General features: G+C 35.5%; 1 protein-coding gene across 1 annotated transcript in view; it reads left to right on the plus strand.

Moving 5' to 3' along the window:
- The window catches only part of LOC135090900 (voltage-dependent calcium channel subunit alpha-2/delta-1-like), a 52062-nt gene that overhangs the window by 30478 nt on the left and 8350 nt on the right, over positions 1-13234 (plus strand). Inside the window, exons 4-13 of the mRNA XM_063988069.1 lie at positions 591-792; positions 4641-4676; positions 7158-7296; positions 7441-7551; positions 7664-7763; positions 7949-7993; positions 8336-8494; positions 8844-8944; positions 9509-9665; positions 12654-12731. Of these exons, the coding sequence (XP_063844139.1) occupies positions 591-792; positions 4641-4676; positions 7158-7296; positions 7441-7551; positions 7664-7763; positions 7949-7993; positions 8336-8494; positions 8844-8944; positions 9509-9665; positions 12654-12731 (1128 nt within the window). The remainder of the gene's footprint in view (positions 1-590; positions 793-4640; positions 4677-7157; positions 7297-7440; positions 7552-7663; positions 7764-7948; positions 7994-8335; positions 8495-8843; positions 8945-9508; positions 9666-12653; positions 12732-13234) is intronic.

The raw sequence follows: 13234 nt of genomic DNA on the forward strand, positions 1-13234 counted from the left end.
TGTATTTCCCATCCTCCCCTCTGTCCCCTCCCCCCCCTTATTGAAGCATTTTGGTAACAGAAATTTATTTGAAAGTGGGATTTTAAAGCCAATAGATAAAATGTGAAAGCGTTTCTCTCCGTAACGCTTTCAATACCTCTCCTGCTCCTGCTCCTCCTCCCCCTTCTACTCTCCTACCGATCTCAGAATCTCGTTGTACAGCGGAAGGGAACAATCTATAGTAGAGTTGAGCTCTCTCTCTCTCTCTCTCTCTCTCTCTCTCTCTCTCTCTCTCTCTCTCTCTCTCTCTCTCTCTCTCTCTCTCTCTCTCTCTCTCTCTCTCTCTTACATGTAGGTATGAAGTACAGCCCGGCAGACATCGGCACCAGAATCGCCAGATTATGAGATGTTTATACTTCCAGTCCCTCCACTCCACTATTACATCACTGCGTCCACGCTGCACTCCGCCATCACTCTCCACATCCCTTTTCTAAACTCACCTCTGTGCCCCCTCCGTGCCACATCCCCCCCCTCCCTCACCACTGTGCCCGCTCTATGCCGCTCCCCCTCTCCCCGCCCTTCCCTCACCACTGTGCCCTCTCTGGTGACAGGAGATCGTGGTCATGCTGGAGGACGCCACAACCTTCTACATCTGGAACGACGACCTTCGCCTCAACACGTCCCGCCCGCTGCTCATGAAGGACATCAGGGACCTGGACCCCAGCAACATCAGTCAGTTTGATGAACGGCTGGGCGTGGCTGTGCGGCATAACGTGTCCGGTATTCACGTGCCCCTTGAGGTCTACGAAGGATGTAAGTGTGCCGTGTTTTTTTTTTTTTTTTTTTTTTTTTTTTTCGTATCGTACTCCTTTGCTTCCTTAATCTCTTCCTCTCCCATTTTTACGACATTCAGAGATTTTGTTTTGTTGTTTTCGTTTACTTATGATTTCAGATGGCATTCATTTAAACGGAAATTCAAGAAAATAAGTTACTTCTCATTAATTTCCAGGTTTCTTGGGTGTCTCCCTGTAAATATTACCTACAACCAATGTTGATTTATTTTCATATTTCTGTTATGGAATAAATTTGATATTACAAATACACCAGTTCTGTATTTGATCTATAAATGGCCTGCATGGTGTAATATAATACTTTTCTTTGTAATAGAACCTCTTGGTTAGTGATGACAGTATGTGAGGCTTATTTCTTCCAAGGGATCTGAGCATGACACCTGCCATAAGATGATGTGCCGTGCATTCATGTGTGTTGTTGTGTTGTTAGCTGCACCACTGTGTCCTTCACTGGAGTCAGAAATTGTCATGACACTTTCAAGAGTAGCAGTGTAGGAGCTACACACTACTGGGCTTGTGGATGAGTGCAACCTTTTATTTATAAGTGCATAATAATTGCAGCAAGTATTCCATGTTTTTGTTTTTAAAATTCTGTGAATGTACTATGTACTTGTACTATCAATTATATATTCCTACATACTTATAAATTGTATGTTTCATCAAGCAGGCTTAGTTGCCTTTGATTCAAAATTCAGTCTCACAAATGCCATTTTTATTCTTATATACTTAATGAACTTGATCTAGAAAATATGTAGTTACATTGAAATTACTGAAACATTATGCTCCAAGATTTCTCACTCCATTTGCATCAGTCAAGCTTGGACTGTGTGTGTACACGAGGCAGAGATGGGCAGAACTATTCCCAAAACACTGATGACTCTTTAGTCAAGTACTTTTGGCTTATAATTTGTTTCACTGTTATTACTGAAGGATCTTCATATGTAATTGTACCAAGGCAAATATCGTACTGGCAAATGAAACTTAAAACCAGCCAGACAGATATATTTATTTTCTTAAATTACTCTAAGAGTAATGAATATTTTAGATACAAATAATTCCAGTTTCAATTTGTTAGAAAAAAAATTCCTCTCTAACTCTGGAATTCCCACTTCTATCACCTCAAACTCAGAAGGAACCACATCACACTCAGAGTATTGAAATATTGAGCAACTGATCTTGAAGCTCAAATAATGTGGGCTTCAGGAAAAGGGCATTGTGTTAAGAATCAAAGCATGGAAGCCCAGCACATTATCAACTGAACAGCAGGTGTATCCCTGTGTTCAAGTGAGGATGTGGGCTTCTTTGTTTGGTTCATTGAATTAGGCTGCCCATGGTGAGGCCAACTAAATCAGTGTCAAATTTTGCTTCACTCTTAAGAGAAACCTAAAATCACACCAATGCACTGTGCCACCTGCACAGAGTGGCATAGTAGTAGGGGTCTCTGAGCTCACCAAGCAAAGCCCAACCAACTTTTGTCTTGCTGGTATGCTTAGCAGCTGCATGAATGTAGCAAGAGTCAAGAGGATTGCCACTGGATGACAGTCTACATTTCCGCCCCTATTGTTTGCGACAGTAAAGGTGGATTAATCACTTCAGGCAGCAGCCAATCAGGAGTTAGCTGCATGTGATGTCACTGTAGAGGATGCAGCTAGAATCCACAGGAGAAAAACCTTACCACCTTTCAAAAATATGTGGTTGACTATGTGTCACCCAACTCTCCTGCATTTTAAGACCTAAGATGTTCATAAAATAAGGCAAGTGCTTGGTAATTTTGAAATATGCCATAATTTGTGAATAGTTAGCTCATAAAATAAAACTAGTGTTCAGTAGCCTTAAATGGATCATTATACCCAAATTTCGGTAAACAAAGGTTTGTTATATCAATTGTTTACTGTATTTTAAAAATGTGTAACAAAAAATTTGAGTATTTTAGGAGCTGGAACAGATTAATGGCATTTCAGCTAACTTCAATGGGGAAAATTCATTTGATATACGAGCAAATTGAGTTATAAGCTCAGTCACAGAATGAATTAAACTCATGTCAGCGTACCACTGTACTGAATACAGCATATTAAAGCAGAAATTCAGTCATTGTTTTAACCATATACATAACATGTAGATATACTATTTATCTTGGGATATATATAAATACACTTGCAGATCCTTCTGATAATCCCTAGTAACATAATGTTAAAGGCAGTGTTACTAAGATGATGTGTGCCTCTCTCTGTCCTGAACACCGTGCTAGAGGCCTCATAAGACCAGCCTCAAATGCCTTCACTGGAGAGAAGCGTTCCTTCCCCATCACCTTGTGGCTGCTGGCTTGCATCAGCCTTTGCCTTGCAGTCAGTATCACCACAGTGATTCTTGAGCCTCTTTACAACTGTGTAGCAATCATAATCATGATGCAATTGTAAATAGTTCAGGGTTAGCAAAAAAATATATGTACTACAATTAGTATAGAAGGTGGTAATATATTCCACAGGTATACATATACCTTGTGTTTACATTTGCTATGTGAGTCATGATGTGTGCACACAGATTAATGCCAAGATTAATGTTAATTTTGTTAGTTGGATTGTTTGTGTATATTTTAGAAAGCTTGTTCTTTGGCTGGCTTCTAATTTCCAGATATGAAGTATGTACAGTATGTTACATATATTAATGCATTTATGATTACAAATAAGAGAGGCATGTAAGTGTCAAGATTTCATTATGTTAATGTTACATCTGTTTGGAGTAGATTTCTAGAGACTTAGAAATTTGAAGATGTTTGTCCTCACTGTGGTGTTCACAAAGTTGAAGGTGTTGGCAAAGTGATGCTTCTCTCCCTCAGAGTGTGGTTCACTTGTGTTACTTTGGTGTCACCCTCAGCCCTTAATACCTGCCACCTTAGGGGTTCTGCTCTGTCTGCAGGAAACTGACCTGTCACATTAAGAGGACAAAACATGTCCGAATATAACTTTTTGATATTACTAAATAAACTTTACATTACATGTGCTTTCTTAGCTGAGTGCATCAGTATCATCTCAGAGCATTTATTTTGTCTTTATCATTGTTAATGGTTTTTAATTACAGTAATATTAAGCTGTTTTGTTGACTCTATACTTTACAGTGTTGGCATTGTAAATGATTTCCAGTTTGATGACTTCTAGTACAAAGCTTAGTCAGTTGTCCATCTTGTTCATACAGCTGAGTCGTCTATCAGTATTACCTTCTTGTGAAATAGACATCTTGTATAATTAATTTGTTTAATGTTATTGAATTATCACATATACACATAAGTGTTTTAAGTAATTTAAATTATTATGTCACGTTTGTATCTTTGTAATGCTTCAGATCACAGTTCTGTATCCTGAACCCCTAGGTATGGTAAGTTACAGAGTCAACCATCAACACTGTATACAGTAGAGTGTGCCCCAAGAACAGTATTCCCTCAACATTATAGACATCGACTTTGAAAGAGCAGCACACGAGACAGATATTGTGATAGGAGGTCAAGCTTGCAATCTGAAGTTGTCTTTTCTTTTCTATTTATTTTTGTATATTACTTGCTGTGACACAACATATGTTGATATCTTGATCTCATAGAGTCATGAAGAACTTTGAAATATAAGTGGCTCATCATGGCTGAATTCAGAACATCATGATTGTCCTCTGCTAAATTGAGCCTTATGTAGTTTTCATTGATTTTGTTGTTAAAGATAAGATTATTATTATGTGATGAGAACTTAACCAGACCAGGAGGGGCCTTAGAGGAATACTATTAAGACTCATTGTGACTGACTACAGTGTACATTTCTGTTGTAGGGTTATGGCCCAACATCAGGGAACATAGGGAGCAGGGTATGTGTTTATCCATCTTCCTCAGTGGCACCTCAGTTTGGAGTCATCACCCTCCACTCACAGTCACAGACATTTAGAGAAATTAATGAACCAATCTGTTTAGTTCAACTGATGTTAAGGTAAAATACGATATGAAGCAGTCACTTGGGACAATGCTTAGTAGTAAATACAGGGAATTAAATGAGACTGTACTGTTACTAATCAACATTGGTATATCCTGTGTGAATATCTATGGATGTGGTGGTGGTGGTGGTGAAGCCAGTGTGCCCTAAGGAAGTCCATTAAGGTTTTCTGTAGGATAGACCCTCCTAACCAAGACCTGATGCTGTGTTTGTGGTTTGACAGAAACTACTTCTCCCCTCTCCCCTTCCTCCCTACTGCTTCTAGTCAAATATTACCGACTCTAATACAAGCAGAATTTTTGTGGCATCTGTAACTGTTCTCAGTCATGTGCTCTGCTCAGAGCTGGATTTGAAATCATCTTCTTGATATCTCTATTTGATCAACTAAAAGTATATGTATAATCTATGCAAGCATTTACGTACATCCAGCTTAATGTAATACTTTCACACAAAACAAAAATTTATGAAAATTCCTGTCTTTCAGTAGAAAAAATAAGTAGTACATTATCTTAACACTGCTACTTTTAAATCAGCTGATGTACATAATAGATTATGCTTACAGAAAATAGTCTTTTCATTTGTTGACTTCACAGTATTTCAGTCAAAACAAGATGGATGGTTCTCAGCTCAGAGCATCTTTCCTCTAATTTTCCTCCCGTAGACTGATGAAGACTCCTATTCCATATTTTCCAAAGTGTGAGACTATAGTTCCTTGATAGTCTTGAGTGATAGGAAACTGCTGCTCTTAGCTCCTGTGAGGTCTTGTAAGGGTTTGGTGATCTGTAGACTAACACACTGAACAACTCTTTAGCAACACCTACAAAACTAGATCAATAGAACATTGCATTAAAAAAGCATGCTGCACCATCCTAATCTTGGAATAAATTCTGAAGATGAAATGGCATAAATGTCTTATTTCTAGTGAAAATGTTGTGAATAATTATGGCACTGCTTGTTGCATATAGTTGTCTAATTGTATAGTGTTACTTGGTTTGCCAGTCCTGTGAGTTGTGAGTTTTTGTAGTTTGACAAATCATCTTGTGTTTCATCATTAATCTGCATTGAGTTTACAAATGTTGGGAATACTGAATATCACATGCACTTATTTCCATATGTTTAATAGCCACAAGACTTAAAATCTAAATATATAAGGAAAAAGTTTACTTTCATTATCTTGATATGCACAGAATGTAAGACATCATATATATATATATATATATATATATATATATATATATATATATATATATATATATATATATATATATATATATATATATATATATATATATATATATATATATATATATATATATATATATATATATATATGTATATTATTTTTTTTTTTTTACTATCATGCTGTATTTTTTATATACTTTCATTAACATTTATCCTCTCTCTCTCTCTCTCTCTCTCTCTCTCTCTCTCTCTCTCTCTCTCTCTCTCTCTCTCTCTCTCTCTCTCTCTCTCTCTCTCTCTCTCTCTCTCTCTCTCTCTCTCTCTCTCTCTCTCTCTCTCTCTCTCTCTCTCTCTCTCTCTCTCTCTCTCTCTCTCTTCTCATGATACAAAACATTTTCCTGTACTGCTGAGTGCATGAAGAGCACGGCTTAAATAAGATGCTTTGGACATTTTGTTATTGAGCTGATTGGCATTAGCCATATTGATTTGCTTTTTGAGTATAGCAAAGTATTTCAAGCAACTGCCTGACTTTCATAGGTCTGAGAAGTCTTGTTGGCCAGAATTCAAAGTAAAGGAAAATGGTCATGTTGATCATAATTCACTGAATACACATTCCTGAACATACACAACTGTGTAAAGAGATCCCATGGCAGTAAATCCATCTTCAGCTTGTTTTATGTATATGAGGAGCTAACTTTACTTACAATATGTAGCAAATACTTCCTCTTGCTATGATTTTTGTAAATTATATCATCTGTAGTTGTTTCATAATTTAATTGGAACTGGGAAGTATAACTTTGGTTTCCCTGCATCCCCAGTGTGGTTTCCCTTGCTCCCTGAAGGCATGGCTGCTGCCTGCCACACTGCTTGCTGAACATGTCTTAATTTTCTTGTTAATAAATTAACATGCATGGTGTTTATGATCTTAAACATATTTAAAGTCACTAATTTATTTTATTTCACAAAGTTTGAAGGAATGAAAATAATTTAATTTGCTTAATAAACTGCACAATATAGTGCTTGTGCAAAGCTTTGAAATTCAGTTTTTAATTTAACACAAGCTCAATTTTCTATTTGACAGGCCATTATATTTCAATGGTATGAGAGTCATGATGTACAGATATAGCTGGAAATATTGTAGGTGTGCTTGCATTAATCTGATTTCCCCTGTTACCAGATCCTGAAATCTTAAATGGTCTTCAGTGGTCAGCAGTTGTTGATCAGGTGTTTCAAGAAAACTATGAAAAAGACCCAACCCTCATGTGGCAGTACTTTGCTGCACAAACTGGTTTCATGCGTGTGTATCCTGCCACCAGGTAAATTATCTTTATAGAATAAAGATTTCCCATGCAATGTACTTTTTGTGTAGATTTATTGTCTGTTGAAATATTTCAATTTCCTAATCAAAAAAAGTTTTCATTGAATTCAAGAATAATCACACTGCATGACACCTTGTGCAGCTGGTACGTCCCCCCTTCACTGGTGGACCTGGACCTATACGATGCTCGGCTGCGGCCATGGTACATCCAGGGCTCTGTGTCTCCCAAGGACATGATCATTTTGATGGATCGGTAAATAGCTGCTTTCTTTTCTTCTGAGTTAACATAAACTCATAAATGTGATGTTAATGCCTTCACTCTCCAATGTTTCTTTTGTGTACACATATTGTACATCTTCATGCAGGAGTGGCAGTGTGCATGGGCAAACCTTCACCATCATGAAATGGGCGGTGAAGACCTTGATTGACACACTTGGAGAAAATGATTTTGTTAATGTTGCTGCTGTAAGTAACTAAACATTGTTGGCATATTTTTTTTATTGAATAATGTAATTGCCACCTGTACATAACGGAAGTCTAATCCAATGTAATTTGCACATAGAACTTTTAGTACAATATGCTTCAGTTTTTGCTGATGCTCATGATGTTCATTTGAGATAAATGTAACCTTTTTTTTTTACTCTCTACAGTTCAACAGTACTACAGAATGGGTGAATAACTGCACACTTTGTGAGGTAAAGTTTCTGACTAAGTTCAATGCAGATTTATACCATTATTTTACCAAATATTTACTAAATGACAGTGTACTGCATGCCTTTCATCTTGACATTATGTTGTGACTCAAGCAAGTGGATATAAGTTTTGAACACTTCAGTAATCACTGTCAGGTCACACTCATAGAAAATGTAGGAATTTTTATTTGTTTATATCATGATGCACAAGCTGGATGCACATGAGTATCACATTGTTATTACAAGAATGGTCAGTTCACACATGCAAAAAATGGTGAAACCTTCATGTATTGCACTTGTTTATGAGTGGAGTGCACCTGGTGTGACATGGCTGCCTCACTGCAGGTTAACAAGACAAGTGAGAACAAGGACTGCAATCAGCTGCTGGTTCAGGCCACCGCCAACAATAAGAAGATTCTGTTCCGTGCCATTGACCAGCTGGAGGATGGCGGCATGGCCAGCTACTCAAATGCCCTCACTTTTGCATATGAAGCATTCATACAAGTGAGTCACATCAGAACCTCATTTTCTTGAGGATTGATATCTGCTTGTCAGTAAATTGTTGGAATATAAGACCAAATGATTTGTCATTGACAAAAATGCATAAAGTTTTTGGTGATCATTCAAAATCAATATGGTGCAAATATACTGAGTTGTGTAGTCTAGTTATTATGTTGTTTCATAGTAGTATATATAGTATTGTGGAAAACACAGAACAAAAGATCTTTTTTGTTTACTAGCTTTTCATTTATAGAAATCTCAGAGGTCTCAACCACATCAGTAGAAATGCTTTGCAATTATATTTCATAGCAACAAGTTTTAGTGTAGTAATTGAGCATTTCATGTGTCAAAGTTTGAGGGGACTCGGAAGGAAGGGGAAGGTGCCAACTGTCTCAAGACCATCATGCTGTTCAGTGATGGAGGGACGGAGTGGCCAGAGGAAGTCTTCAAAAAGTTAGTGTAAAGACTTGGTTGGCACAGGATCTTTGTATTATATATATATATATATATATATATATATATATATATATATATATATATATATATATATATATATATATATATATATATATATATGTATATATGTATATACTCGTATATATATATATATATATATATATATATATATATATATATATATATATATATATATATATATATATATATATATATATATATATATATATATATATATATATATATTTAATTTTTTTTTTTTTTTTTTTTTTTTTAGAATGTTGAAATTTTAAGATTCTCAGTAGTATGTTCTCAGAGTTTAAGAAAATTTTTCAGAATGAAATTTTGTGGTCTTATATAAACAGGAAATACTGTAACTTAAATGTTACAGCTATACCTTAATTAAGTGCCTTGTATATGTAGACAACATGTAGGAACTTGATAGAGAGATTGATTTTTTTAATGTGCAGTCATGGAATTTTAGATTACATAGAGATCAATCATAGAGCATATCACAAGAATTGTACATACATTAATGTAACTTTTTCTCTCTTGTATTAGTTACAGTGCTAATAATTACACCAAGTCAGTGCGTATCTTCACCTACGCTGTGGGTCCACACCCCATTCCCACCGCCGTGCTGAAGCAGATGGCTTGCACCACAGGTGGAATGTACTCCGTCATCACCACAAGGAGTAGTATTAGAACTAAAATTCAGGTAAGAATTCATAATACTTTCCTTAATACTTCAGAAAAGTATCAATATTCTCATATCCTTTTCAGTTAGACTTAAATACCATAATCTAATAAATTTATTGTGTCTAGCACATAACTTGATGTAGAGTAAATTTCATGTGGAATATCTTACAAAGTGTTGAAGAAGTGTTTAGGGATTATTGTTAAAATGTATTGATATTGTTTTATGTGAGCAGAAAATAACAGTTTCATTCAAATTTTCTACAGATACAAGTAAATTTCTGTTCCTGTTTAACTTTCATTTATGTATATGTTGTGTGTCGTCTTTCTGTGATGAGTTGCCAGAAATCTTAAAGAGACCAAATTTAATCTTTATGTTTATTTCAGCTATATTGTATTATTGTCAGGTGTATCCTCTCATTTATTTCAAATAATCACACATTTCTCTTACCAAGAGTAGCCATTTCAAAGATAAAAACAAAAGTAAAAAATGATGCAGAAATGCTTAAGAATTTTTGTTTTAAAGAATGATGAAAATTCATCATTTTAAGAAATTATAAATACCATTAATGCCATTTGTAAATATGGCTACTGTATTATGTAATTTTGTTTTCTAATGCCATATTATTTTGACAAGTCATTACTATTATTTAAGTTTTTTAACGATATAAATATTGCCATATTAAATGAAGGCATATTTTTAGTGTTTTTGTGTCAGCTTTCAGCAAAGGTAAGTGAATGAATAAGATGAAATTGCAGTGCTGTTCAGAAGCTGAGACAGATGGCTTTTCCTCATGCAGTGGTCATCCTCTTCAAAATGGTGCCAAACATGACCTTATATGCTGTATTTCAGGAGTCGTATTCAAGCGTACTCTCCCCTGCTCAACCCCAGAACGGATTTCATACAGATCAGTACACTACAACGTACACGAGTGCCGTGGTAATTGAGACAGTGTGTCGTGGTGTCCATCCAAACACCTTCTGATAAACACTTGGCTTGTTCCCACTCTCTCCAGGTGTTGCTCCGTGTCTGACAAATGAAAGAAGCATTCATGGCTCACTGATTTGCATTAGATTTTTCTTTAGTTCATGTAGAAGTAACAGCTTGGAATCAGTACATTTAGTATTTAGATTGCTTGTATAGTTCACTGTGGACATTTTATTGATAATGATGATTTTGTTGATGAGAAAAGATCTTTCACTTGTCGAACACAAAGTTTTTTGCTGAACTATAAGCTGTGTGGTTTATGGGCTTGGGTAAATACACTTGGCTCTCTGCAGATACTTTGCACTCAGAGTGTATATAAATCCTTAAATCCTCTGTTATGTACCTTAATTATCTTCCTGATGATTGCAGAGAATTTTGAGAATAGTTAGAAGGTCTAGTGGGTATATCTAAAAGTAATTTCCCTGCATCTAAGAGAAAATAAAACTTGGGCTTGACTTTTTGTGATGACCCTCAGAAATGACATGATGAATAATTTACAAGTGGTTTTGATGCTTCAGTTTCTATATACTCCCTACAATAACTTGTCCTCTCACTCACTGAACTCAAGTCTGCAGGGAGCTGATCCTTTGTTGTGATGTGGTAACTTCTTTCCATTAATGAAGTGTAATTTTTCTTCTTTAGAGCAAACATTGGTGGAGGACCTTTCATCCATCAAAATTATATTGTTCTTCAAACACCCATGAGTTGACAGATTCTCAAAATACTGAAAGTAACTGCTCATCTTCTTTGCTCTTCTTACACATGTGCAACCTTGGGCAAATACTTTGGTTGTTGTTTGTTTTATATGTTTTTCTCCTTGGGAGTTTTCTGTTCACATTCTGTTGTAGACTTGGCTTGCAGCATGAATGTTGCTGATTATCTTGTTTATTATTGCATGAGTAGGTGACTGTTTTGCCTCACTAAAATATCAGTGTGAGTGTGGTAGATACATGAAAATACATGCTGGAAGTTTTAAAATATGCAAAAAAATTATTTTTGTTAGTATTTTAAGTATTTTAATGATGCAAAATTATTATTATTATTATTATTATTATTATTATTATTATTATTATTATTATTATTATTATTATTATTATTATTATTACTACTACTACTACTACTACTACTACTACTACTACTACTACTACTACTATCATCATCATCATCATCATCATCATCATCATCATCATCATCATCATCATTGGCGTAAAGACATGACTACCCCATCACCCACCACACTGGGGTCAGAAGTACGTACTCTGGCACAGTCAGCCTGGGCAGTTTTACTCTTTTGTTATGATAATGATTAATTTGTTTTATTGAATCATTCTCTTTTGTTGCCTTTTTAGATGCTACAGTGCTTTTGCAGGAAAGAGATGACTGCATAAAAAATTTATTATTGTCATTATCATCTTCATTATTACTATTGTTGAATACAGTATATACATCAGAATCATGACTTTTGAGTATATATCTCACTTTTTTTTTATTTAGCATCCTAGTAATTTTCTTTATTGCCTGACCTTATTTTGAGGATGTTTATTACCATGCATTTAGTTTTATGAATTCCAGTTTATATTAGATATATTGAGTCATTTCGCTCACTGACTCAAATCTTTTCTTGTGATGTGTGTTGTTTACAATGCTTGGATAGAGCTTAGAAGTGCATTTTATTATTTTGAATACATATAACTTCCTTAAAGAAGATGAAAAGTTTCCATTAATTTCAAAGTTATTTTATAAGATACTTGTGATGTGGTTTGAAGATTATTCTCATTTATTAGCTCACAATATTTGCTCTGCCAACATATTTACATGTTTAAAGCACATTTTTACAAGATTTTTAAGATTCTTCTTTTTCTCTGGGCTCTGATGTCTTATTCCTCACCTTAATTGACTTTTTCTTAGGAAGAGAAAGTGAAGGAGCATGAGTCTGTTGGTGATACTCCACTTTTGACTTGTCTAGGCTTCAGGGGTCACTTGTCCATGAATTGCACATTAAGCCCAACACACTTTTTATAGGACTATTTGCAAGTGCTAGCAAGACCTCAGGCTCCCCCTCTAGCAGAGTCAATGGTAACATTCTACCAAGAGCGTGTGGTAAGATATCCTCCAGGGCTTACCTGTGCACACTCAGAGCCTCTAGAAATACTGTACTTAGTTGATGTTTCAGAACCCAAGAGTCATTAGGTGTTCTCATAGTGGACGCACAGCATGCAACATAGGATGGAATTCTTACATTATGATTACGTTACATTATATCACATTTTGATGCTTTACTATGCATTTCAGTTCAGTACAACCCTTTCTTTGTTTCTACCCATGTAAGTCTTAACTGTTCATTGCCTCACTGTTCAGGAGAGGTGAAAACAATTGTACTGCGTGTGCATTGCTCTTATTGCTTCAGTTTATACAAGATGATATCATTATCAGTTAAGACAATATCATATAATTATAAGATTATATCCAAGCTTATGTTTATGATCTGCTGGAAATCCAAGGAATCTATACTATCATCTATTAATTCTAGCCCAGTAGGTCTAGGATAGTGTTGCAGTGGCCCTCTGTTATAGGTTGTCACAATCAGTTGTGAGAGAAGTAAT

Source organism: Scylla paramamosain, chromosome 36 (genome assembly GCF_035594125.1).
Source record: "Scylla paramamosain isolate STU-SP2022 chromosome 36, ASM3559412v1, whole genome shotgun sequence".
Classification (NCBI taxonomy): domain Eukaryota; kingdom Metazoa; phylum Arthropoda; class Malacostraca; order Decapoda; family Portunidae; genus Scylla; species Scylla paramamosain.